Source organism: Balaenoptera acutorostrata, chromosome 20, assembly GCF_949987535.1.
Source record: "Balaenoptera acutorostrata chromosome 20, mBalAcu1.1, whole genome shotgun sequence".
Classification (NCBI taxonomy): Eukaryota; Metazoa; Chordata; class Mammalia; order Artiodactyla; family Balaenopteridae; genus Balaenoptera; species Balaenoptera acutorostrata.
The window spans coordinates 40434138-40461699 of NC_080083.1; the positions used below are offsets into that span (position 1 = coordinate 40434138).

Genomic DNA, 27562 nt, shown 5'->3' on the forward strand with positions numbered 1-27562 from the left:
CGCCTCGCTACATGGGGGGTTCCTATTGGACGAGGGGAACTTGCGCGACATTCTGGGTTTTGTAGTTTTTGTGGCGAAGGTATCCGTAACTAGGAGAAGGTCATTCCTTGGAAACCGGAACAAGATGGACTACAATACCCAGAAATCAAGAGGGGAGGCTGTTGTGGGTGGGAAGCCAGCACTACCCGGAAGTTCTGGGAGTTCGGCCGCGCGGGAAGAAAGAACGGCCCAAGGTTGGCGAGGCCCACTTTCCACCACCCGGGCGGCCGCGTGGCATGCTGGGAATTGTAGTTCAATGCAGGTCAAGGGTTTGGGGCGTGGGTTCCAAAATCCAAGGTTTGACATCATCCCGCCCTTGCTAGCGTCTGGGCCACAGGTGAGCCGTTATTGGCTGCCGTTAAGGACTGTTACCATTCCCGGGTAAGTAAGAGGCCTTGAAGCCCGCGGCTGTGCCCCAGTGGGAGCCCAAATGCATAGGGCCTTCTTGAAGAGCCCTTACTGCAAGAAGCCAGGTTGGCTCCTGGCCGCCTTTCCTCACTCGGGACTCCGGGCAGCCCCCGGTCGTTGGTAGCTCGAGGCCTCTTGAGAGGCGGTGGATTGTGATATGCGGAACACTGATCCTTAGCAAGGACATCTGACTACTCTGTCAGGCCTTGCTGCTTAATTGGCCGGAAGATACTGAAGCTCTTCCACACACACAGTCCCTTTCATTCTCCGCAGCAGCCCTTCACAATTACTCTTTTTTTTTTTTTTTAAACAAGTTTATTTTCTTTTCTTTTTTTAATTAATTAATTTATTTATTTATTTATTTTTGGCTGCGTTGGGTCTTCATTTCTGTGCGAGGGCTTTCTCTAGTTGCGGCGAGCAGAGGCCACTCTTCATCACGGTGCGCGGGCCTCTTACTGTCGCGGCCTCTCTTGTTGCGGAGCACAGGCTCCAGACGCGCAGGCTCAGTAGTTGTGGCTCACGGGCCCAGTTGCTCCGTGGCATGTGGGATCTTCCCAGACCAGGGCTCGAACCTGTGTCCCCTGCATTGGCAGGCAGATTCTCAACCACTGCGCCACCAGGGAAGTCCTTCACAATTACTCTTAATGAGCACTTACATGGCCAGGCTCTGTGGTAAGGCTTTTAGTACATCTCATTTAATGCTGTCAACAAGCCTAGAATGTGGGCACTGTTGCCGTTTTTCACAGGCAAGAAATGTGGCCCAGATTGGTCGGTAAATTGCACAATCACATAGCTAATAAGTGGCAAAATCGTGTACAAATCTGGATCTGTCATATGTCCTCTGAATTTTTCACCACCACAAAAGTCCCATTGTCTGATACATCTACCCAAGGAAATCAGTTATTAGAAGGTAATTTTGACATCTTAAGCTATTTTTACCCTTGACTGAGTGGTCCACTCCCTTGGGTCTCACTCCTGTGACTGAGTAATTGCACCTGATTCTTGAAGCAAAGCCCAAAGACAAGGGTCCCATTCCTAGAGATTTCCCATTCAGGTTGGGTTATGGTGGGTGGTGAGGGAAGGACAAGTTCTTATCATCAGAGAGCTCCAATGGCCAAAAAGGGAAATGATCTTTGCCTTTGGGAAACTCTCAACGTGGGAAGAGGAATAGAGTAGGAAGAAATAGTTCCCATCTGACTCAGGGAAACAAAACAAATAAAACAGCTAAATATAGTCAACTTTTGGTTTTTATATCAGTGGCAAGAGCAGAAGTAAATATGATCCAAAGCAGCAGATAGCCCCCAATCATTTATATTTAACTTTGGGAGGCAAAGACACCCTCTCAGGCTGAGAGCTGTTACCCACACTCATCTCTCCAGGGCCAAGACTGCTGCGATGCCTTATATGCAGTGAAGGCAAAGGGAGGAGGTCAGAGATAATAATAAAGGCTTACATGTGTTAGATGGATTTAACTTTTCTAAGTGACTTTGTGAAGGAGACTTGAAGAAAATTGTGCTTGCAAAAGAAAAAATCACAGTGATACCTAGTTGCAGACCTTGGGTCAGAACCCACTTCTGTTATTCTAATTCCCAGCCCTATATTTTCTTTTCCCACAGATTCGTAGAGGTTAAACGAAGGCTAATGAAACGTGACTGATGAAGAGTGATTGTAGAGGATGATGGTGCTGGTGTCTGTGGCCCCTGCCATTCTTGCAATTCGAAGCTTAAGTAAGACAGTCTGCATTGTATTTCACTGTAAACTGAGCAGTTTTTGCTCAGTGGAGAGCCTTTCTGGGAGGTAGGCAGGCAATATGACTGTTGTGACGAAGTTCAGAATGCAAGTACAAGTCCAAAGTTCTGGAATCCAAGTTGGAATCTTCACTTAGATTTTGTAGGATTCGTGATAGTTCTATAATAAAAATTTTAATTTTTATGTTTTTAAAAAGAAATTGAGGGGGCTTCCCTGGTGGTGCAGTGGTTAAGAATCCGCCTGCCAGTGCAGGGGACACGGGTTCGAGCCCTGGTCCGGGAAGATCCCACATGCCGCAGACAGCTAAGCCCGTGCGCCACAACTACTGAGCCTGCGCTCTGGAGCCCGCGAACCACAGCTACTGAGCCTGTGAGCCACAACTACAGAAACCCGCGCACCTAGAGCCCGTGCTCTGCAGCAAGAGAAGCCACTGCAATGAGAAGCCTGCGCACCGCGGCGAAGACCCAACGCAGCCAAAAATAAAATATAAATAATCAAGTAAATTTATTTTTTTTAAATGTCTCGTATACTCAATTTTTAAAAATTAATTAATTAATTAATTATTTTTGGTTGCATTGGGTCTTTGTTGCTGTGCGCGGGCTTTCTCTAGTTGCGGCGAGCAGGGGCTGCTCTTCATTGCGGTGTGCAGGCTTCTCATCGCGGTGTCTTCTCTTGTTGTGGAGCATGGGCTCTAGGTGCACGGGCTTCAGTAGTTGTGGCTCGCAGGCTCAGTAGTTGTGGTTCACGGGCTCTAGAGCACAGGCTCAGTAGTTGTTGCGCACGGACTTGGTTGCTCCGTGGCATGTTGTTTTCTTTTTTTTTTAATGACCACTTAATGACTGAATATTGCCACATGTGACTTTGGTGCTTAAGTTTACTTTTTTTTTTTTTTTTTTTTTTTTAAATTTATTTATTTATTTATTTATTTATTTTTTGGGTGTGTTGGGTCTTCGTTTCTGTGCGAGGGCTTTCTCTAGTTGCGGCGAGCGGGGACCACTCTTCATCGCGGTGCGCGGGCCTCTCACTGTCGCGGCCTCTCTTGTTGCGGAGCACAGGCTCCAGACGCGCAGGCTCAGTAGTTGTGGCTCACGGGCCTAGTTGCTCCGCGGCATGTGGGATCTTCCCAGACCAGGGCTCGAACCCGTGTCCCCTGCATTGGCAGGCAGATTCTCAACCACTGCGCCACCAGGGAAGCCCTTAAGTTTACTTTTGAGTTTATAGTCACATGAGTATAGGACGATCACCCAAAGCAGTACAACGTAGGCATTCCTAAACTGGGTCTGTGGATGTTTTCTTAGGGTTCCAAGAGTTCTCATATCTGTTCATCCCCACTCCCCCATAACAGCCTTCCACTTTCAGACAGCTCTCAATGGTGGAACATCGGCCAAGTTCTGCCTTATGGAGTTATGTAGAAACATATAATCCTGGGTCCTTCTAGATTGTTGTTACATATTTTTCAATTAAATCCAGTTCCCTAAAATTCTCCTTTTTTCCAAGATAAACATTGCCGGCTTTCTGAGCACCTCAACACACTAAAATGGCAGGATTTTCCTGTCTAGCTCTGCCGGCTCTTCCTACCCACCCATTCTGGTAGGAGCATTATACAAGGGTAGTGAGGTACAGCAGGCCCCAGAGAGTGGGTGAGGGACGTGTCTGTAAACATCTGCAGATTCTGGAATTTACTGCTAGTGTACCTACCTCCATGATCCCTTCCTGGTTGTTACTGGAGACAGTAGAATATACTGGTTAAGATGGTAAGTTCCAGAGTCTGACTTCCTGGGTTCTAAGTCCTGGCTCTGCCTCTGACTTCACATCTCACCTTAGACAAGTCACTTAACCTCTCTGAGCCTCAGTGTCCTCATCTGTGAAATGAGGCAACGTACACAGAACATTTAGTAAAGTGTCTGGGACAGTCAATACCCAGTAAGTTATTTCCCCTCCCAGAAAGCCAGCAATACTACTGGTGATCAAAGAAAAACTTTCTCATGATACCCCTCACAGATCAGGCCCTTGCTGTGCTCCCAGCATATCAGAGCGTGAGCCAGGTTGCCTTCATGATTTATTCAGCCATTGCCCTGGAGCACTCATGACATGTCAGGCTCTATGGCAGGAGCTAGACAATTAGGGATGGAACAACACCGTCCCCACCCTTGGTTCACTCCACAAGTGAGTTGTTAGGTGTACGGACTGACAGAACACAGTGCAGAAGACAGCAGGGGCTACAGGATGCAGCAGCAGACTAGAGGAGGAACCCTTAACCTGGGGAAAAGGGTCCTGGAGGAAAAGATGGCTGAGCTGAGTTTTGGTAGCAGAAGCAGACAAACTGGGTGGACATTCTAGGCAGAAGGTATGAAAGTCCAGCTTTCTGGGAGTTGGGTGCTTTGGAGTTACCACAACGAGAATGATGTGACCGGCTTAGAGTATGAGGAGAATGTTGGAAGTTGAGACTAGAGAGGCAGCCAGGAGTCAGACCATGAAGGGATGCAGATGCCATGCTGAGGAGTTAGGGCTTTATTCTGAAGACTCGGGAGCCACTGAAGGATTTTTAGCTGGGGAGAGAGATGATGAAATTTTTGTTGGATAAAGTTCATGCTGGGCAGAGGCCTGGCTGTTGTAAGGAAGAGACTTTTTCTCCTCTGAAGAACAGGACTGGTGGGCTCAGTTGGGAAGTAAGGAATGGAGAGATGGTCTCTCTGGCAGCTTCCTGTCTCCCTTGGAGCTCACTTTCAGGAAGGGTATCCTTCCTCCCTGTGACAGTCCCTGACACACCAGCCTGGAGAACAGTGGGTGCAGCCTTCTGCCTGGTGCTGTGGGATTTAAGAAAGAGTGTGCCAGGCATTCCCTGCCCAGAAGGCACTTACAGTGAAATCGGGAAGGGACTTCCCTGGTGGGGCAGTGGTTAAGAATCCGCCTGCCAATGCAGGGGACACGGGTTCGATCCCTGGTCCAGGAAGATCCCACATGCCTGTGGAGCAACTAAGCCCGTGTGCCACAACTACTGAGCCTGCGAGCCACAACTACTAAGCCCGCGCACCGCAACTACTGAAGCCCGCACGCCTGGAGCCTGTGCTCCACAGCAAGAGAAGCCACTGCAATGAGAAGCCCGCGCACCACAACGAAGAGTAGCTCCCGCTAGCCACAACTAGAGAAAGCTCGCAGCCAAAAAAGGAAAGAAAGAAAGAAATCGGGAAAACCAGATGCACTTGAAAACAAAATAACAAGGCCTGACTGGGTATGATTAAATGAGCTGGATAGATAAGTTAACTGAAGTTAGGGGTGGGGCAGGGGGTGCAGATCTCTGGGGCAGCATTGTTAGAAAGAGCTTCCTGGAGAAAGCAGGAAAGCATTATCATTATCGTTTCTGGGGGCCCTGTGGACCCACTCCTGAGCTGGAGTCATAGCTGCAGTTTTACTTTTGTTTGTGTGGTTATTCAATTTGCAACCATTTTCCCCCACAAGACCCTGTGTTCTATGAAGACAGAGAACAGGCTGGATTTTCCTCACCTCTGTATCCCTTGGGCCAGCACACAGTAGGCCCTCAATTAATATTTGTTGGATTACATTTATGAGTGAGTAAATGAACGAATAGTGAGAACAAAGTGATAAGGCCTTCAGGGTGCAGAAACGTTACAAACGAGGGGCAGAGGCAGGAACACACGGTATAGTGACCACTTGTGCATAAAATTGCCACAAAATGCACTCACACACTATCTCGTTTGATCCCTACCATCAATTGTCTTGTTTGACCCTGTGCAGTGAGCAGGGCTGGGTTTTTTTTTTTTTTTTTTTTTTAATTTTATTTATTTATTTATTTATTTATTTATTTTTGGCTGTGCTGGGTCTTCGGTTCGTGCGAGGGCTTTCTCTAGTTGCGGCAAGTGGGGGCCACTCTTCATCGCGGTGCGGGGACCGCTCTTCATCGCGGTGCGCGGGCCTTTCACTATCGCGGCCCCTCCCGTTGCGGGGCACAGGCTCCAGACGCGCAGGCTCAGCAGCTGTGGCTCACGGGCCCAGCTGCTCCGTGGCATGTGGGATCTTCCCAGACCAGGGCTCGAACCCGTGTCCCCTGCATTAGCAGGCAGATTCTCAACCACTGCGCCACCAGGGAAGCCCAGGGCTGGGTTTTTTAAATAAATTTATTTTATTTCATTTTTGGCTGTGTTGGGTCTTCATTGCTGCGCACGGGCTTTCTCTAGTTGTGGGGAGGAGAAGCTACTCTTGGTTGCGGTGCGCGGGCTTCTCATTGCAGTGGCTCCTCTTGCTGCGGAGCACAGACTCTAGGCACGCAGGCTTCAGTAGTTGTGGCTTGCGGGCTGTAGAGCGCAGACTCAGTAGTTGTGGCGCACGGGCTTAGGTGCTCCGCGGCAATGTGGGATCTTCCCAGACCAGGGCTCAAACCCGTGTCCCCTGCATTGGCAGGTGGATTCTTAACCACTGCACCACCAGGGAAGCCCCAGCAGGGCTGGTTTTATTCCTGTTTTACAGTCAGAAAACAAGAAGTGCCATGATTTGTCCAAAGTTTCACTGCTACTTAGGATGAGTTTGGACTTGAACCTGGTGTTTTAACACAAAGTCTGGTGTAGTAACTAAATTGCCTTCCTCCTTTGCCTTTCCCAGGGGGGAACATATGGTGAGACATGTCTGGAGAGGTGATCAGGGGCCAGGTTACAGAAGGCCTTGAGTTTCAGGCTTATCTTCAGAGTTTGGACTTTATCTCCCAGCTGGGAAAGTTTTCTTAAGCTATTTAATAAAGGATAAATATTAATGATACTTGTGAGGGATGGTATAAATTTAATTGCATATTAATATTTATTTAAAATAAACATATGGAAAGTAAGTTTAATTTTAAGAAGCGAGTCAAAGACCCAGGAGTCAAAGGAGTCATCTCTATTGGACTCAGAAGGTTGTTCACCAAACACAACTTGATGCAACTCTGTAGTCCAGCCATCACGCTAGATGCTAAGGACACAGGGGTGACTGAGATGCAGGTAATTGTCAGGATGAAGTGAGATTGTGTAAGCAGCCGGAGCCAGCTCAAAGTTTATTATTGCCATCCCGAATAACAGAGGTTATGTGTTTGAGCCAAAAAAGCCCTTGATGGCAACACCTCAAAACTGCAAAGGTGGAGCTTCAGTTCAGAGGAGGTTCCTGGGTTGAAGCACCTGCAGCAGCCCTTCAGCCTTTCTTCCCAGATCATCCCAGAGCAGAGATGCATCTGCTGTTGGCAGATTGGACCACAAGGATGCCTACTTAGAAAACAGAGCCCCCACTTGTACATCAGTAGCTCACAATACTGTAAGGCAGAATCCGGGAAAAGCAGGATCATCTTGCAGGGGTTTCCTAACAATATGCCCCAGGAAGAGCTTTATACCTTGGGGGAGGGGCAGGCATCTTCCTATTCCTATCACTGCCATGGCCAGCCATGGTTACTGATGGGAGCCTGAGTACCCCTCTGATGTGTCAGGAGTAGGGAAAAGGTGGAGAACCACAAATCGAGGTTATCTGAAAGTTGTTTGGTCCAGGAAGGGAACTGGGCCATTAGATCTGGTGCTATGGAATAGGAATTAGAATTGTTTTAGTATGACTCTATGGATTAGAATTAGGAGAGTTATTACCTAAGGAAAAACTTTCTAACTGCCAGGACTGGACTTCAAAGATAGCATGAATGTGTCTCGAAAGACAGTGAGTTTGCTGATACTGGACATGTGCAAGTAGAGGTAGCAGAGATGATCTAGACAGGTGTTTGGACCAAATGGTCCCTTTGATCAGGAGATGCAATCCTATTTATTGGGTGATGTCAGCCAGTGCTGTTGATATCAAGGAGAAAGGTTTCAAGGACTGGAGTGATCAGAGAAAGATGTTGGATTACTTTATCCTTCAGTGTATTGGATCCGTACTATGCTGGGCACTGTTCTAGGCACTGAGGATACTAGTGGGGAAGATAGACAAGATTCCTACCTTAAAGGAAGCGGAAAGCAGAAGTACAGTTAAGGGAGAGGGAAAGGAGGCAGGGTAGGAGTTAATTAAGGACCACCTACTATATGTGAGGCACCATTAGATGCTTTTATGTATTTCCAGTTCTTTCAACAAGCAGCACAGTAGCGATTATTTGCACTTTGATAGAGGAGAGAGAGTGAGAGGCTAAAGTGACTTACTAGCCTTGTATGGACAGAATGAGCTCTGCGGCCGACGTACATTTTAAGAGAGGGCAAACGGATTAACCTTTAAATGTCAGTTTCCTTTCGTGTAAAACGGGGATGACGGTATATACCTCAAGGACTGTGAGGATTCAATGAGGTAATTAATGCCTACAGAGTGCTCTTAAGACCTGGCAGGTAGAATGTGCTTAGAGGCTGCACAGCTAGCGATGGTCAGTCCTGAATTCGAAGCTAGGACTCGCCAGATTTTCTCCCCCAGCTTGGAAAGGCTTTGGCTCCGAGGGAGGAGTAACCCTGCGGTCCTCAGCGGCCCAGCGCCCTAGGGCTGCGCGCTTTCCCGGTTCTCCTCTCCCCCGCACCCCCTCCCCGGTCCCGCCCCCTCTCCCCGGTCCCGCCCCCTTCCGCTGGCCGGACGTCCGGTCCGCGTGCGCGCGCTCCTGAGGCCTCGCCTGCCCTCCGGGAGTCACCCGGTGAGCGCCTCTGAGACGGGGCGAGCCGCGGCAGCCTAGGCCAGGTCAGAGGCCCCGGGTACGTAGCGCGCCGCACGGGCAAATGGGAGCTGCCGGGCCCGGGGGAGGGGCGGGCCGGGCCGGGCGGCGGCTCCCGGGGTTGCATTGCTCTCTTGGGCGCCCAGGCCACCCCGCCTGGAGAGCTGGGTTCACCCCGGAGGTATTGTGTCCCGGCGCCGGGCTCTGGGCGCACCAGTCGTGCTGCGTGGTGTAGCGTACAGTACGCGCCTTTCTTTCAAGCCTTGGTTACAGTTTATTGAGCACATACTATTTTACCTCCATGGCTCATTGCCTTGACAGTAACCCTACTAAGTAAGGTGATGTTTTCCCTGTTTTACAGCTGTGGAAACCGAGAAAGGTTTACAACTAGAAGGCGGTGGAAATTGAATTCAAACTCTGGTTCAGTCCAGAGCTACTGCACTAAAGACCTTTGTGGTCAGATATAAGTTTGATTTTTGAATCCAGCCTCTGCCACTTCTAGTTGTGTGATCTTGGGTACCTTTCCGACTCTGTTTGCTCATATGAAAAATTGGAGGCATGGAGTTCCCACTCATGCACTGATGAAGAGGGCAGCCCGACCCCCTGCTTTTTCCGCCTCCCAGCTTCCCAAACGGAGGCGTTGGCGCCTCTGGAGCTGAGTTTGTTGACGAAGTTTTCAAAGATGTTTCTCCCCCAGTTATGAGGAAATTGTCACCCGAATGAACTTTGACGTTAAGTCCTAGTTTTAAAGTTGAGGAAATGGAAGCCTTTGCTTATGGTTTCTTTGGGGGCCAGCTGTGCAGATTTTGCCTAAATAAATCAGATGGGTTTGGCAGGGTGCAGACAGGCCTGGGGACACGATGAAATGCTAGAGATCTGGCTGATGATAGAAAGTGGACAGGCCAGTTGGGGTGGTTCTTCCTTAGAGCCCTAAATTCCCACCAGATCCTCTTCTGTCTTTCGAGCAAGGTCTGAATGTGCCCTCCTGGGTAATCTGGTTAAAGGGTTCAGAACCTCAGTACCTGTGCCTTTAGGGCTGAAGGCAGGCCAGCAGTAGCAGTGAGCTTAGCTTTGTTTTGAAAACTACCCACTCTCCCATTTTAGATTGCAAAAATTTTTCTCTGAAAGTTTCAAAGGATATGATTTCTGGTTAATTGTAAATATTGACATTTAAAAAATAAAACTGTTACATCAGGCACTTAAATCTGCAGTGGAATCTAAATACCATAGTGATTTGATTTCCCTCATTCTTTGAAAAGAATACATGAACCAGTTTTTTTTATATATAGGTTTTTTTTAACATCAATTTATTTATTTATTTATTTACTTTTGGCTGCGTTGGGTCTTCGTTGCTGCGCGGGGGGCTTTCTCTAGTTGTGGCGAGCGGGGGCTACTCTTCATTGCAGTGCGCGGGCTTCTCATTGTGGTGCGCGCCCTTCAGTAGTTGTGGCTCGCGGGCTCTAGAGCTCAGCCTCAGTAGTTGTGGCGCTTGGGCTCAGTAGTTGTGGCGCACGGGCTTAGTTGCTCTGCGGCATGTGGGATCTTCCTGGACCAGGGACCAGGGCTTGAACCCGTATCCCCTGCATGGGCAGGCGGATTCTTTTTTTTTGGCTGTGTTAGGTGTTTGTTGCTGTGCGCGGGCTTTCTCTAGTTGTGGTGAGCCGGGGCTACTTTTTGTTGCAGCGCGCGGGCTTCTCATTGCAGTGGCTTCTCTTGTTGCGGAGCATGGGCTCTAGGCGCGCAGGCTTCAGTAGTTGTGGCACTTGGGCTCAGTAGTTGTGGCTCGCAGGCTTCAGTAGTTGTGGCTCGCAGGCTCAGTAGTTGTGGCACACAGGGCTTAGTTGCTCCGCGGCATGTGGGATCTTCCCAGGCCAGGGCTTGAACCTGTGTCCCTTGCATTGTCAGGCAGATTCTTAACCACTGTGCCACCAGGGAAGTCCACCAGTTTTTATTTAACAGTTGAAATTTTACATTGTTCCTTTTTCGTCCTTGAGCTCGTATTTCCACTTTATTTCCTCCACAGTAGTTTTTTCTAGTAAAATCGATTTTATGCTCGAAGTCTTTGGTTTGTTGTCCTACTTCTCTGCAACAAAAATACATAGAAAAATTAAAACAGTTTTGAAAATTGTGTTGTCATAATATTAAACATTTTCTTTTGGATTGAGTTCAAAAATTGTAAAATACCCAATTGACCACAATAACTAGTTTTGATCATTGTTAAACATAAGTTTTATTTAAAATGCTTCTCTTAATAAGCCAAATGGAACTTTAAAAAAAAAAATTCATATATGTATCCATGTATATTTGCTAGAAAGAGCAGAGCTTTTTTTTTTCTCATGCCAGTAAGCATTGAAAAAGTTGGTTCTTGTAAATAAATACAGAGGACTTGAAGACATTTCGTTGTGGCAATAATACTCAACTCTTTGCACATCTTTTGAGTTATGGGCCAAAAAATCACCGTGATCTCAATTACTAATGACCTGTCAGCTGACAGTTCTTTTAGGTCCTCCTTTAACTTTACTGAAGGCAAAGGTTTAGAAAGCACCGGACTCAGCAGGAGGATTTGTTACATGGTCACTATAAGCAATCACATTCTCGGCATGAATACTTATATTTTGAATTGCCCCTTTGGGGTGCCAGGGGTATTTTGCACCGTGGAACAATGCACCTTAGTAAAATTTGGCATGGGTGGGTAGTACACCTTTCTGGGAACCTGGGAAAAGACAGCCTGCAGCATGTTCCAAGGCTAATCTGTTCTCATAGGGAGACACTTGGCAAACTGAGTTGAAATTTATTCCTCTTAAACCATGTTTTTGTGTCTCTTGGAAAATCTTCGTGCCTCCCCCAGTATGAAGATCACTTGGAACTACGGTGGGCAAATACCTAACTTCTTTTACCTTCCATTTCCTCACCTTTAGAACGGGAATAAATAAGAACTGACTTCTTTGGGTCATTGTGCTGATCAGATGGGATCCACAACGTCCAGGCACATAGGGAGCAGCTCAGATGGTGGATGGCAGCTCTTACACTCCAGTTCCTGCCTGCTGGGAAACTCAGCTTCCTAGGCACTCCTTGCCTCGGTTTCCTCATTTGTGAGCCCAAGATATCTCAGCCCAGGAATGTGGGGGTGGGAAGTGATGTGGAAGAGGTTTCGTGATTGTCACAGTACGTTTTCTGGAACAGATATGTTCTTATTTTAAAATAGTTAATGTTGAGTTCCTGCTTACCCATGAGCTGGACATTTTGCTGTGTGCTTTATGTACAGTATTCAACAGATATTGTTTGAGGCCCTTCTACTCATTGGGCCCTGTTTTAAGTACCTTGAATTCAATAGTGCTCAGATTCTAGGGAGAGAGGGAGATTACAGTAAATAATCACATAGACATAATATTTGAGGGGTGATAAGTGCAGTGAAGAAAAGTGAAACACGAGGGAAACAGGGGTGCTATTTTACATATTCAGGGCAGTCTCTGATAGGGTGACAATTGGGCGGAGAAGGGGGTGAGCCATGCGACCCTCACCCTCGGGGGAAAGGGCCTTGTGTGTGGAGGGAATAGCGTGTCCACAGGCCCGAGGTGGGAGTGCTCAGCACGGTCAAGGAGCAGCAAGGCAGCCAGGGTGGCTGGAGGGTCTCAGTCGAGGGGGAGAGCGGTGGGTGCCTGGAGAGAATGGAGCTGTGTCTGTCAGGAGGCCCCTGCAGGACTCTAAGGACTGGACTTGAACTCGAAGTGAGACGGGGACCTTGGAGGGTTTTGGCAGAGAGGTGACTCTATCCGACCACACTAGCTGCTGTTGACGCACAGACTGTCGGGGAGCAAAGGTGGCAGCAGATCACTCAGAGCCTGCTACAGTAATCCAGGAGCGAGACGGTGGGCGGGGGGGACCCGGGCGTGTCTGGCTAGGTGGTGAAGCTTGAAGGCAGAGCTGGCAGGGGGCGCAGGTGAGTTGGATGAAGATTGTGAGAGAGGAGCCAGGAGGATGCCGAGGGTTTTGGCCTGAGCAACTGAAAGGACGGAGGTGCCCTTCAGGGAAAGGGAGTAGACCGCAGTCACCGACGTGTCACACGTTGAGGTGGGGAAGATGAGGTGATGGGGGCATATGGTACCTCATTCGGTCCTGATGAAACCCCCGTGAGTAGTCATTATTGATCCCATTTTATATGCAAGGAAATAGAAGCCCACAGCGCTGAAGTAAATTGCCCGAGGCCACGTGGCTGCGATCCCAGCCCAGGCCCCTGTGACTTCACAGCCCCTGAGATTTGGCATTCCCCGTGATCCTTTTTTCTGCATCAACGCCAGTGTTGTAGTCCAGTCCAAATGACCTCCCTTTCCACCCATGAAAGCTCCCTGGAGTGATGGTGTGTGCCTGGAGAGGGCTCTAGAAGAAAGACCTGCTCCCACCCTCCCTCCCTTCCCTTGGTGTTGGTGAGGGCCGAGGGAGAGGGAGGCTGACCGCCAGCACCTGCTCTGGGGGCTCCCTCCAGGTCATTGGCAGCCTGGAGGAGGAGGCGGTGACTTAATAGGCCCAGCAGACGAAGAGACGAGAACTTGGACCCAGGTTTGAACAGCAGCCTCTCACCAATAATGAAATATCAGGAGCCAGGAAACTGTAGATAAAAATAGCACTTATTAGTTAACTGGAAAACAATATATTTTTGCAACCACTGCTTCCACAAGAAAATAATTGGGTCCCAAGGCAGGGAACAACTCGTTTTCATAAATGATTATATTGATCATTGGAGCAATGTGGATACATCCCCTTTGGAAAGCAATTCAAAGGAGAAGCGTGTGGCTGGTCAGACATGCCCAGGGTGCAATCCTGAGAGGCTGCAGAAGGAGGAGGAAAGAGGCTGGAAGTTAATGAGGGAGCGAGCCCTGGCTGGGCAGGCCGGTGTGGGGCTGTTGATTGGGAGATGCAAAACAAGAGAACTCGCTTCCAACCCAAGTCCCGAGCTCTCCCAAGGGAGGAAAGAAAGAGTGTCCATTCACATATCAGTTCCTTATTCTTTTTTTTTTTTAAACACATTTTTTATTTATTTGTTTTTAAATATTTATTTATTTACTTTTGGCTGCGTCAGGTCTTAGTTGCAGCACGCAGGCTTCTCTCTAGTTGTGGCGTGCCATGTGGGATCTTAGTTCCCCGACCAGGGATCGAACCCACATCCCCTGCACTGGAAGGCGGATTCTTAATCACTGGAGCACCAGGGAAGTCCCTCAGTTCCTTATTCTGCTTGAACCCATTGGGTGTTCTGTTTGTTTGCACTCTTCTCCTGGAGGGATTTACTGGCAGTGAGCAGCTGTTTCCATGTTCTCATGGAAAGAGGAGCAGGCTGGGAGCCTCCCCTTTGCCACTGATGGGAGAATGTGACCCCCAAGTACTTCCCATTCCCTTTCCTGCTTCTGGAGTCATTCAGTCATTCATTCTACGCATAGTTATCAAACACTCTCAGAACAAGAAGGGAACATCGGTTGAGGGTTCCTTGTGTGCTAAGTACTGTTCTAAGCGCTTTGCATGTATTAACACATTTACTCTTCATGGCAACCCAGAGTAGGTGTCCTTAGCTCCATTTTACAGATGAAGAAACTAAGCCAAAGAAAGCTTAAATAACGTGACCAATATCACTCACCTGGTGAGTGACTGACAGACACTGGACACTGGGCTAGACGCTAGAGACAAAAGGGTCCAAACTGGACACAGCTCGTGACCTTGTGGAGCTTATTTTATCTAACACGTAGTCACACAAACAAAAGTACAAAGCACAATGGGCGCAAGGGAAGGAGAGGAAATGAAGTGGTGAGAGATGTCAGAGGCCTGATTTGGGTTTGGGGGGTGGACGAGGCTGCACCCAGAGAGGCGGCTTGCTTCCTCACTGCTTTCAGGTCCTCGTTCAGAGTGACTGCTTTGGTCCCTCGTTTAAAACAATGACCCCCATCACTCTTGATACCCTCCCCCACTCAGCACCGCCACACATTATCGTGAGCTTTTTGATGATTTTTGAGCCAGATCAAGAAGAAGCTATCAAAGGTGGTCACTTTTCTGGTAGGTGCCTGCAGAGGAGCTACGGGACAGGTCTGTGTGGGTCTGGGTGCCTGACTTCGAGGCAGCTGGGAACCTAAACCTTCGTTACCTCCTTGCCGAGCCTTAAGGGGACAGTGGGCTCTTGGTCAGTGCGGCTCTTGGGCAGACCCATCCCCCACCCTCCCCAGGCCCAGGGTGAGTACCACGTGACCGCTCTTGTTCACCTGTCAGTGCTCTGTTCTTGGCTGGTTCCATTTGTTACTGTCTGTCTCTCCAAGTTTTCCTGCAGGGCAAGACCTGTGTTTTCCTTTGGTTGCTGCAAAGCCCAGAGGAGCTCATTCAGCGGTTCATGAAGGAGTGAGCTATGGAGTGGCTTGTCAAATGGGAACAGCTGTTATTTGTCCAGCCCTTTTAAGCCAGGGGCCCACAGCTTCCCCGGGCTTGTGCTCCTCCATCCCCTTGGCCTTCCTGGCAGAGGCCAAGCAGCTGTTAGTCTGCTTCTACAGATGGTCATCCAAGGCCCCAAGAAGGGAAGCTCTTCATTGGGTTACCCAAGGAGGCTGGGGCAGAATTGAGCCTGGAATTTATCTCTGTGCCCTGGTTGTTGTCTGTAAGACCTGGCCCCCTATTCTGCAGAGGGAAAACACCAGTGTGATCATCAAGAAATAATTTTTCTTTGGCCCCAAATTGATTTGCCTACAGACGGATGCGCCATCCTTATTTTGTCTTAATCTAAACGTAAATAAATTTTCCATTCCTGGGGTACATTAAGGCAGAGGTCTAGACTTGGAGTTAGGAGCCCTGAATTCCATCCACGCTCTGCTTTTAGTTGTGGTCCTGGGCAAGTCCCTTCTTCTCTGGTCCTCAGTCTTCACCATCGTAAACAAAGAGTCCATCCCAAGCCCTGTGGCACAGCAGAACTGCCTGGGTGCCTCCACCCCCCCACCAAGATCTGATTCAGTAGGTCTCGAGGCGGGTCCTGGTCCTGTGTACAGGAAGGAGGTGAGGTCTGCTCGGCCACATGGTCTTACAGGCCCCCTTACCCAACTCGGCAAACCTGGGTGACCAGGTGACAGTGGCTTGCTTTCATCGATGAGGGGTCAGGGCCTTGTGGAGAACCAGCCCTTGCCCCTTCCCTCAGCTGCGGCCTGTTCTCAAGATGGGTCTTCCGCAGAAGAGGACCCAGTGCTTTAGGGACAATAGGACAGAGTTTGGATTTAAAACGCTGGTGCTGGATATCCCATTTCAAAGCTTCACCAAAAATAAATAAATAAATAAATAAAAAATAAAAAAGTAATTCCCTGGTGGTCCAGTGGATAAGACTCCACGATCTCACTGCTGAAGGCCTAGGTTCAATCCCTGGTCAGGGAACTAAGATCCCACAAGTCGTGCGGCACAGCCAAAAAAAATTTTTTTTAATTTTTTAATTAAAAAAATGTTCAAAAGCTTCAGCTGTGTGGATGAAATTTTTGTTTGTTTGTTTTCCGTAAGTGAACCCTATCCTTAACTCCTCTTTTGTAAGCTGGAGGGAGACCTACCTGGGGGCAACTCTAGTCTCAGAGAGATTGAAGAGAAACGCCTTGTAAACGGTTTAATAATTTAGTTAGGTCTCTCCATCTGGATGATGACTCTGGTGGATATTTTCCTCTCTCCGCCCCGGCTTCCCTGGGTGAGAATGAGCCTGGGCAGATTTAAACGTCTAGGTTGGTCCCCCGCTGCCCCAAGCCACCCACCCACTCAGCCCACACCCGAGCGGCTGCCTCCCACTGTCGTTTGGTGTGTCCTCAGGGGAAGCGGACTCATTTCAGTATAAGCTCAAGCAAAATGTAATTAGGACAGTAAATCTGCTGTTTAACCAAAAAAAAAAAGTCCTAGAACAGATTTCAGGGTCCTGGAGATCTTTCCTTTGATGCTGAAGGAAGGATGGGAGAGTCCTGGCCTTTGATTTAATTTCTCCCAGTTTGAGAACAGAGTCCAGGACATGGTAACCATGTTTACTGAAAATGCAACACGGCTTAAAATCTACTGTGAGATCGCCTGAGGCTGCAGGAATGGGGACCTGACTTCATGAAAGTCTTTTTTTCTTTCCGTGCCTTGCAGTATGACTGACTCACAGCATCCGTCCTGCACCAGCACCCTCACCTCCTTTCCTGGATATTTACCACGTCAGTGGCAGTGCACCAAGGGCTGTAGATGTGTTTTCTCAGTCAGTCTGCACAACAGCCTTAGGAGGCAGGTTCTGTCATCTGCATTTTACCACCATTTTATGGATGAAAAAACTGAGATTGAGAGAGGCAAGTGACTTACTCCGGGTTGCACAGCATGTAAGTGGAGCAACTGGATTTGAAGGGGTCCGTGCTCCTAGCCTCTGTGCTGTATTTCAACTGCTCAGTCTGAGAACCGCAGATCACCACGCCAGGCTGAAGGCTACCTCCCCACCAAGCCTGTCTTCCTTCCCTTGTTCCTTCTTGGCACAATCCACACTTCTCTAAACCTCAGGCCTAATTAGTGGCCACTCAGCCACTGCCTCTCACTGAGCTCCCCACCTGGGCCGCTTCTTAGATGAGAAGGAGGGATTATTCCTCTCAGTCTACACCAGTCACCCAGGCCAGCTCCGTGCCGGTGCTAGGGTGTGGCAGGCAGGCCATTTCCTCCCTGTGAGCCTCAGTGTCCCAGACTAGAAAGCGGCGGCTGGGGGCATCTGGAGAGTGCCTTGGGTTCACCCCAGAGGGACAGGTGTCCCTTTCCTATGGGGAGCTTGCCTGCAGTGGGATACGGCAGCCTCCAGAAAGCTCTCTTTGCTTAATAGCACCCGACCTTGCTCTGCCTGCTCAGCGTTTTGATTGCTAAATTTATACAGTGTTAGTTTGCCTTCTTCATGAGTGTCTTTGAAAGAATACCGGAGGCCTTTCCTGAAAGAGTTTTCTGTCTCGGGTGGACCCTGAGCCTCCTAAGCTCAGGCCTTGGCTCTGCCTGGCCAGGCTGTGTCTCCCTCCCCTGCCTTTGCCTTGCTCTCCCCCAGCCATTTGGCTCCACACTGACCAGGCCTGCTCTGTCCCACAGGCAGGTCCTTCCGGCGTTCCTGTGCGGGACCATCGCAACCGGGGAGCTTGGCCTCCAGTGACCTCTGGCTCCTGGTTCCTATTCTCACTGACCTCCCTCTTTCCTAGGAAGATGTTCCTGGTGGGCCTGACAGGGGGCATTGCCTCAGGCAAGAGCTCGGTGATCCAGGTGTTCCAGCAGCTGGGTTGTGCGGTGATTGATGTGGACGTCATTGCCCGGCATGGTGAGTTGGGGGGCGGGTTGTACACAGCAGATCCCCTGGGCTCCCTTCCTTCCAAGAGGCCTCACCTTTTTATAGGTCCCTTCAAGCCCTCAGAGGAGGGGAGGGCCTTCCCGTCAGCCCTGGTCTCCTGCTCCTGCCCCCTACTGCCCCACCCCCACTCTTCCCTCCAGCTCCCCTCACCCCATGACCAACACCAGGGATTCTGTGCACTCTGCTCTCCTCCCTGCTTTCCCTCCCCTCATCTTGTTTTTGCTGCAACTGAAAGAAGCACCCCTGGGTTCCCCCATCATTTTGCCTCTGGTCACTCAGAGTCCCCTGGCTGGGCTGGAGGCTCTAGAGAGTGACCCAGGCTCCTCTTCATGCCACAGTCGTCCAGCCAGGATACCCCGCCCACCGGCGTATCGTGGAGGCCTTCGGCACTGAGGTCTTGCTGGAGAATGGCGACATCGATCGAAAGGTCCTGGGGGACCTGATCTTTAACCAGCCCGACCGGCGGCACCTGCTCAACTCCATCACCCACCCCGAGATCTGCAAGGAAATGATGAAGGAGACCTTCAAGTTCTTCCTCCGGGGTAAGAGCCGGGGCCTGGGACGGGGTGGGGCAGAGCAGGCTCCCCTCGGGGCCCAGGCCCTTCTCCTCTGCCGAAAGGTTGGCAGGGGGGTGGGGGGCGGCGGGGGAGGAGCCGATTATCATCCAGGCTGTTGAGTTCACTCTGCTCATTGGCATCCTCCGTGCAGCCCCGTACCAGCCCCAGAGAGAAGTGATGTCCCTCAACTCTTAAGGGGGCTGACAGTTTAATGAGAAGAGACACTTGAGGCTTTTGAGCCATGAACCTCAGGAAGCTGACTTTTCTAGTAGGGGTGGGAGTAATAACAGCTGGCAAATAATGGAGTCATAAGACCTGAGTTTAAGTCCTGGCCCTCACGGTTTCCAGCAGTGTGACTGTTGAGTGCGCCCACCCCTCCGCCTGTTTCCTCCTCTGCATAGTGAGGCTAATAATGCCAACCTGGGCAAGCTCTTAGGGAGACTAAGAGTCTACGCCGTGACTGTCAAACACCACGAAAATGTAAACCACAGTCAGAGTCAGATTTGGTGCTGGTTGAGCGCTTGGGAAAGTAAGTTTGCAGAGTGTAAGGTGGGGAGGCTGCGGGATGGCCAGGGCCAGTGGGGGTGGGTTCTAAGTGGAGGATAATCCTTCCGGGCTGGGCCTCAGTGGAGAGAGCTAGCCTGGCCTGCGCAGGGACGGCCAAGTGATGTGGCAGGACTGAAGGAAGGGGAGAGCGTTTGAAAAGCAGGGGTCTGTGGCAGCCTTTCCCAAGCCGTACGCCACAGCCCAAGCACGGTTCTTCAGGATGGCGTTGGGCAGCGGTGACCTGATCTTTACTGTCCAGGATGGGGTCAGTCCCCAGGAGAAGGGGGAGAGCTGAGAGCAGTGGTTTGGGATCAGGCGAGAGGCTGGCCCAGGGCCCCTACAGAGTGGCCTGTCAGCCGCTGGGCCACAGAGCCTCCAGCCCAGGCTCCGGGTTGAAGGCCTGGCTGATTGTCTCCTGTCAGTCACGAGGCTGAAACTTTGCTTCCTGGAGGGTATGGGGGAGGCTTCTTGCTTTTCTTCGGGCTTTTGCACTGTGATCATGGCCAAATTCTCACATGCATCAAGTTCTCATGTACAGAGTGGGGACCCTCTCCCCACTCCTGTCCCCCTCTGGCCAGTACCTCCCTCCAGAAGGAAAGGGATGACTTGACAGACATCCTTGATGTTGACCCTCCCTTCCCAGCCCCCCAGCTCTGGCCAGGCAGGAGCTGGCTCCCAGCATCCTCCCTGCTGGACCGGCTTTTGCTCCCCGTCTCAGTACCTTGCCACAGGCCTCCCTCCCTCCTCCCTCAAGGGCAGTCTCTGGACTCTTGCTGCCTTTGTCCTGCCTCTTGTATCTGTGCCAAGACCCCTCCCGTCACTGCCCACCCCCCGCCAGGAGCGAGGCCTCCTGCCTTTCATTCCTGCCCTTTCGCGTTCGCTCCCAGGCCAGGTGCGAGTACATCTATCTGCAGGGCTTTGAGGCAGCAGTGGCTCTCCCCTTCTGAAATTAAGCATCGGATAATGTCACCCGCTCCAAAGTTCTCCCGCTGTGTCATCCACCCAACTTCCCCTCTCCCCAGCCACCACCACTTAAATAAAAGCCAGAAAGCTCTTTTCAGCTCGATAAGGTGAAAAATGGGGATGACAGCTGTGGCTTCCACAGTCCCAGTTTTCCCCTGATGAGTATAACAAATACAACTGTCAGAGCTGGTATAATCAAACGCCAGATACGACCACCAGCTGTTGGGAGGTCTCCGCGTAGGCAGACGGATGTCTTAATAGAGTCAGGATGGTTTGCAGAGCTTATCAAGCAGGAGGGATGTGACAGCTGAATAGCCCTTTGCCAGCGAACCATAGAACTGTCTGCGAGCTCCCAAGAGGAGCCGAGGAGAAAGGACAGTGCAGGGAGAGGAAGGGACGGGAGTGGAGCAGAAAAGGGAGGTAAGAGGCCCAGGGAGGATCTGGTCTCAGCCCCTGTTCTGGGCTGGACAGGAGTGGGGGAGCCAGCACTGCCAGCCTCCTTCCTCCAGGGAGCTGTAGTAATAACAGCCATCATCTGTGGAGCAGTGAGTGAGGGTCTGGGTGAGGGGCTGCTGAGAGGTTTACAGGCATTTGCTCATGTAATCCTTACCATTTTCCTGGGAAGCGGGCCATCTGTTCACTCATTACACAGGTGAGGTTTGGTAAGGGGCCCAAAGGGAGACAGTGGTGGCAACAAACCAAGGCGTGTCATTTGAGCCCATCTCATGACCCCCCGCTTCTCACTGCTCCGGGACCCCTGCCAGCTTTTCCACACTTACACAGCGGTCACTGGCCTAAAGAGAACTAGGAGCCCCAGGTGCTCCTGGGCGAGTGGCCCAGGGACATGCCCGCGCACAGTGGGTGAGGGTGCACCCCCTTGGCCGGCCTTGGCTTGCAGTGGGAGGGCTAGTCGGTGCCTTTTACCCCATGGAGTTAGTTCTGTAGTATGAGTCATAACCACCCCACCCCTCCAGAATCGTACCTGTAACCCCTGGCTGGAGGCGGCCTCTGATGCCGAGAAGCAGCCTCTTTCCTTCTGGGGCTGCTGCGGCCGCTGCCCCATAGGAGTTTCTCGTGGAGAGTCGGCAGAGAGCGCCGTGCAGGACCTGGCTCCTGGTGGAGCACCTATCATTTTTTTTCTCTTTTTTTGAGGAAAGATGGGTGAAGTAGGGCAGAACAGGCCCACTTGTTCCCGGAAACTCTCTCCAGTCTCCTACAGCTCTGGCTGTGTCACCTCCCTGTTCGGAAATAACAACTCTTTGGGTTCAAGATCAAGTGAACTCAACCCTTTGTGACTGCCCCGACCACCTTGTCAGCTTCGCCTCACTCTGCTCGAGGCCTCCACTTCCGCCAGAGCTGTTCCCATTCCTGGAACCCTCACTTCCACCTGCTCATTTTCAAGTATCAGAAGTCCTACCCGCTTTTCAAGGCCAATACAGATGCCATCCCTTCTGTAAGGTCTTCTTGGATCATCCACCCCAAAATGACTTCCTGCAGCATTGTGTTCTGAATGGCATTGGAACTGGCTAGCATTCAGGTTATGCCTCTCCTTGGAAGGTCTCCCCCTCTGCCCGGGAGCTCCTGATGGTAGGGTACAGTGGCTTTGACTCTGTTCCCACACTGAGCACATAGTCCTGTGTGTGCTTGCAGAATTGAATTTGTGGGTTTCCTGGCCTCCCCCCAGGATACCGCTACGTGATTCTGGATATCCCCCTGCTGTTTGAGACCAAGAAACTGCTCAAGTACATGAAGCACACAGTGGTGGTATACTGGTGAGTGTGTGGCACGGCCTGGCCTGACCGAGGCTGGAAAGGAGGACCCCTGGGGTAAGGCGTGTACCTGCAAAATGGCCCCCTGCATTTTGCCCTTTCCCCACAGGGTGGCCAGGAGGCCCAGAGGTTTTGGGGAGCAGGGCCCAGAGCCTATAGAAACTAACCTCTGTGCCTGACCCAGATGTTCCTGGGAGTAGGTGTGGGGGAGTGATGGCCCCCAGGTCTCTCTAGTGCTTGGGAAGGGCTCCCCCTGCTGGCTGTTGGAGGCACTTCAGCCCAGATGCCGGGCCCTGCCCTGGGCGACCATGTTCTTATTCATTGGTTCCCTTTTCCCTCCTGCAGCACTTCTCAACTTTCCAAACATTTATTACTTCCCTCAGTTTACCTCTCAACATAAGGTAGTCAGGACAGGAGTTGATATTTCTGAGTTATAGAAAACTCAAGGCGGGGAGTTACAGAATTTGTCCAGGGTCACCCATCGGCAAAATCTATGAACAGAAAGTTGCGGAGAGGGAGCTGTCAGAACCCAGCTAAGGAAGGAGCTTTGTTCATGTCCCCCAGGACATGAAGCAAACCAGAATCCAGGTTTGGCAAACAGAGGAGGATCAAACTGTCAGAGAAAATGAGTCATGGTCCCAGCAGAGTGAGAGTGCAGATGAGGCTTCAGGGTGTCTCTGCCTTCCAGAAACTTCCTGGATGCCATACATAAGTACAACAGACACAGAGGTGGGCACTTGGCCCTGCAGGTACTTAGGGCACAGGGTGGCTCTCAAGAGACTAATGGCGAGGGAGTCTCCTAGCACACGGGAGGCGGGGCCTGGAGTGCTCGGTGCCCTAGGCAGCACCCTGCCCTCTGCCCCAGCGCCCCGCTGTGGGTTGGCATTTAAAGGCAGCCTGAGTCTGCTGAGCCTGGTGCAGGGACTCAGGCATCCTCTTTGCTCCCCCACTGGCCCGTGTCTCCCCCTGTAATCCTGCAGCCTCTCTGGGTTCTTTGTTCTCTGTTTGTGAAAGACTATCAACTGAGGCCAAGCCAACTCCAGGAGGACAGAATTCTCTTTGCCTTGGAATTTTAATACAATTGAAACTTTGTACCAAGGGATTCAAAAAAAAAAAGTCTTATTAGTAGGTGAGTAAACAAGACGGGCTGGTTGTGTCTGCGGTCCCCAGGTGACTCCACGCTTTCCCTGCCACCTTCCTCTTCCTATGCTTTCCTTTTGCTAAGAGCAGAGATAGCTGTGGCTCCTGGCAGATAATTGCAGCTTTGTAGACTCTGCCTGCTCCCCAGGAGCTCCTCCAGCCCCACTCACCAGCCAGAGCCGCCTTTCCCAGCGTCTCGGGTGCCATACATGCCCCGCTTTCACCACATGTGGTTGTGTGGCTCTTGAGAGACGCCCAAGAGATGAATGAGTGACTATTTGCTTTTCATAAAAGGGATCCACGCTTTACAAAAATAAGGACCCCCTCGTGGACTCCTTTAACTGGCAAACTACCCCTGGTGCATTTGAAATAATATGGGGGTTTACCAAAGTGTGATTATACCAAAATGTGATTATTCACTTTTTCGAGGAGCTTGCCAATTGTGGGATAAATGTTTGGGCAAAAGTTCCCTTACCACAAAACAACGTCAGTCTTTAAACCATCTGGGACTATCCCTGAGCTCCAGGAAGGGCTGTCAGAGAGTTCTGCCTTCACATCCCAGGAGGCCCCCAGTCTCGGCCTCACCGTCTGAAGGGTGTGCGCTCACTGGTGGCCCCAAGCCATCTCCATTCTGTCACCCAGACTTTCCCAGCCACAGACCTGCAGTGTCCCTGACTAGGGTTGGGTATAGTCCTTGTTCTCAGCCAGGCAGGGATTGGCCCCGTGACCTTGACAGTATGCTGTCCCCCTAACAAAGGAAATCAGAAGTCCTACCTACTTTCCAAGGCTAGTGCAAATGCCGTCCTTCTACAAGGTCTTCCCTGATCAGTCAGCCAGAAGTGACTTCCTGCCACGTTCAGTTCTGAATGGCGTTGGGATTGGCTAGTGTTCAGTTATGTCTGTCCTTGGAAAGTCTGTCTTCACATCCCAGGAGGCCCTTGGGTCTAGGCCACAAGTAGGAGGGGACTAAACTGTAGTCATCAAATCCTCCCATCTTATAACTGGGAAAATTCAGGCCTAGTGGCAAAGCAGAGGGACCCCAGATGGCAGAAAACAGCTGCTGCAGCCCTTTCCCACCTTGTTCCTATTGAGGGGCTTAGGCAGTCATAGAGATGACCCCGTTCCAGAGGGCAGCTGGGCAGTTCCTGTGTATCCAAAAGCAGGACAGGGAGTTTGCCCAGGAAGGCCCCAGGTGGTAATATCAGAGTGCGCGAGAGAGGCATTCTTTGTATTTCCTGTGGAGTTGGGAGGCTGGGTGTTGCTTGGCTTACTGTGCAGTGGTCAGTCCTGTCCCAAGGACCGAGGGGATCCAGTTCTCAAGTCCTCGCTCCTCTTAGAAGCACCTTGGGCTCTGCGCATCTCGCTTCATCAGTGGCATCAAGCCCAGTGGCCACCGTCTCAGCACAGTCCTTTTGCTCTGAATGTGCAGGACTAGGTGTGGGGAGACAAGGAGAGGGCTCTTTGTGGTGGACCGGGAAGCTGTTTTTGATGCCGCAGGCCCAGGCCCCCAGGGGAACTGCAGGAAGTGTTTAGCTTGCAGACACAGGCCTTTCAGTAAAGCTCATCCATCCAGGGATGCAGGATGTAGCTGATTCCAGGTGATCAAATCCTCCCATCTTAAAACTGGGGAGTCTCAGGCCTGGTGGCAAAGCAGAGAGACCCCAGGTGGCAGAAAACAGCAGCTGCCCCCTTTTCCCTCCCCATTTATACTAAGGGGCTCAGGTAGCCCATAGTGCTACTAGGGTGCTCACAAAGAGTGGGGTGTGGTGGGGGGAGCCCATGAGCTTCCAGGGCTGTCCACCCCTGTAACGCGCCACTGGGAGGGAGGCTGGGACCTGCGATGTCTGAGCAGCCCTTCTGCCCGGTTCCTAGTGACCGAGACACGCAGCTGGCCCGGCTGATGCAGCGGAACAACCTGAACCGCGACGACGCAGAGGCCCGGATCAAGGCCCAGCTGCCCCTGAAGGACAAGGCCCGCATGGCCCGCCACGTTCTAGACAACTCAGGCGAGTGGAGCGTCACCAAACGCCAGGTGGTCCTCCTGCACGCCGAGCTGGAGCGCTCCCTGGAGTACCTGCCACTGCGGCTCGGGGTCCTCACGGGGCTGGCCGGCATCGCCAGTCTCCTCTACCTGCTCACCCACTACCTCCTGTCTTCCCCCTAGCGGACCCTGCAAGGCAGGAATTCCTGGGTCTCCATGTCCTCAGAGGCTGAAACCAGGTAATGAATGCATCCGGTTTCCTCCCAACCCCTCAACACACACACTCTGGATCTGGGCGGGAGCCCTGGACTGGGCTGACCCTTCCTTGGAGCACATCCTGTCCAAGGCAGAGAAACAGCCCTCTGTCAGCAGATGCTCCTTCCCACCTCCCCCAGCACCCCTCCCTCTGGAACAGTGTCCATCACGGGGTGTGGAAGCAACAATGGTAGACTCTTGTAACTTTCTTGTGGGCAGGGGTGAGGAGCACTGTCAGTGGCCGTCACCAGTGTTTAAAGCTGGGAGGGTCCCTGGGCTTGAACCCTCTCCTAGCACGTGCCCCGTCACGGCCAAAACCCCCTGCATGGACCATGGGAAATCAGTTTGGACCAAGGACTGCCTTCAAGCAGGATTCCCCTGTAGATTGAAGCCCTTGGCCAGGAGGCAGTAACAATTCCCTCGTGGGTGATGCTGTAGCAGGGCAGAGGCCAGGCCCCTTCTGGGATGACCCACTGTCCCACCATGGCATTTCCCTAGCACTCCCCGCACCCTGCTCCCCGCCTCCTCCTACCACTCTACCTCCCTGAGCTCTTGCTAGTCTGCACACGGTGCACCAGGCTGTTTCTGGCCTCTTTGCCTTCACCTCCCCAATCTAGAAAACGTTTTTTTTTTTCCCTACAACTGGCTACCTTCCAGCTCAGGCACCATCTGAAGCCCCAGGCTGGGTTACCCAGCCTGGGATACCAGGCTCTGGGATACCCCCCGCCCCGCATTTTACCTGAATCCACAGTATAATAATCAGCCAAAAACTGGTTAGTCTCTCCTACTAGACTGTAAGCCCTTTGAGGGCAGGAACTGTGTCTTATTCATCTCTGTTCCTGGTGCAGAGCCTGACTCGCCATTGGTGCTGAATAGTGTGTGGATCTGAAATGCCCTGTGCTGCCATTGTTCCCCCAGCATCACCGACTGACCGAGGTTCCCAGACTTGGCTGATACCACTGGGGTTAAACTTGGCCTCCTCCCACACTAAGACCTGTGCTCCTCACTTCCCTGGCCCCAGAAGGTACAGTTGCCTTCTGACTTCTGGGGCCCCAGGAGGATTCCAGCCAGGTCCAGACATACCTGTGTGAGAGGTGGGTGGAGGTGCTGGGGCAGCTTCACCCACGTACTCCATCTTCCTTCCCCAACCCAATTAGACCAATGTAGACACCAGCTTCCCCTTGCCAGAGCTGGCAGACCTGCTGATGTGTTGATCCTGCGGCCAGCAGCCTATTAAGACCAGAAATGAGTGTGACAAATGTGACTGCTGTGGTGGCCATACTTAGTGCCCCCTTTCCCAGAGCTGCTCATACTTCAGAGACCAGCTCATTAACTCACTGCAAACCCGCGAGGGGCAAAGGCCGGTAAGTTGGTGGCAGGCTGTGGGGTGAGGGCCAGGGCAGGATGAGAATGGCAGAGGGCAGCCGCTTCCCCGGTTTGAGACCTGGCAAGAGCGGGTAAGGGAGGAAAGGTATGGACTCCTTGCAGTGCCCCATTACCCTAGTCATTGAGAAGATGGCTCCTTGTGAAGGCGTGACATGCCAGACGCTGCTGGATGTATGACACCCGGAGGTAACATGGCATTGATTATTCTGATTCCAGGCCCAGAGGGATGATCTGATTCGGGTCAGAGCCAGGCTTCAGAACTCTGCCCGCTGTGTCCCTGGGCCTGCCTGGAAGGGACAGACTTGGCATCGCTCTGGTCCACTGGGCTTTGTCTCCTACTTACATGACCTCTTGACTTCATGATGCTTATGTCAGAGAACAGCGAAAACCCTTTGCAAACTATAAAGTTCCAGAGTTATTTTCCTCCCTGACCTAGTCTACTGAGTTTGATGCCAGAATGTCAGAGGATGGACAGCCTGTTAAGGTGTGGAGAAAATGCCATCCCGTCCTCCCCTTGGCCTTGGTCCTGCTACAGCTCCCACTCACCTCCTCTTGCCTCCCTTTCCCAGGCTTGGTGGCCCAAGATGGTCTTACAAGAATCCTACTTCCCCTGGGGCGTCGCTTCATGTCTAGGTCGCTCGGGAGCCCCTTGGATACAGCAGGAGTCAGATCCCCGGGAGCCCCGGCCCCGCGCCCGGGCGGGCGATCTTCCCTCCGGCCGGCAGGTGGCAGCATCCGCCCGGGTTGGGGTCGGGCCTCGGCGGCAGGCGCTCGCCGAGCGGTTACTAA

The 27562-nt window shown here is 51.5% G+C and overlaps 1 protein-coding gene across 4 annotated transcripts; it reads left to right on the plus strand.

Moving 5' to 3' along the window:
• The first annotated feature begins 266 nt into the window (after window positions 1–266).
• DCAKD (dephospho-CoA kinase domain containing) lies at window positions 267–27204 on the plus strand. Of its 4 annotated transcripts, XR_009006358.1 has the most exons (7): window positions 267–420; window positions 2064–2174; window positions 18031–18146; window positions 18515–18718; window positions 21927–22014; window positions 25024–25371; window positions 26990–27204. XR_009006358.1 is itself a non-coding variant. In XM_007180172.2 (6 exons), the coding sequence occupies exons 3-6, from the start codon at window positions 18035–18037 to the stop codon at window positions 25313–25315; spliced, it is 696 nt and encodes a 231-aa protein (XP_007180234.2). In that variant the 5' UTR covers window positions 268–420; window positions 2064–2174; window positions 18031–18034; the 3' UTR covers window positions 25316–27204. The 4 variants fall into 4 exon arrangements, 3 of the variants coding, with proteins under 3 accessions (XP_007180234.2, XP_007180233.2, XP_028021786.2); XM_007180172.2 differs by having other exon boundaries at window positions 268–420; window positions 25024–27204; XM_007180171.2 differs by lacking the exons at window positions 267–420; window positions 2064–2174 and adding an exon at window positions 8746–8882 and having other exon boundaries at window positions 25024–27204.
• The last annotated feature ends 358 nt before the right edge of the window (window positions 27205–27562 follow it).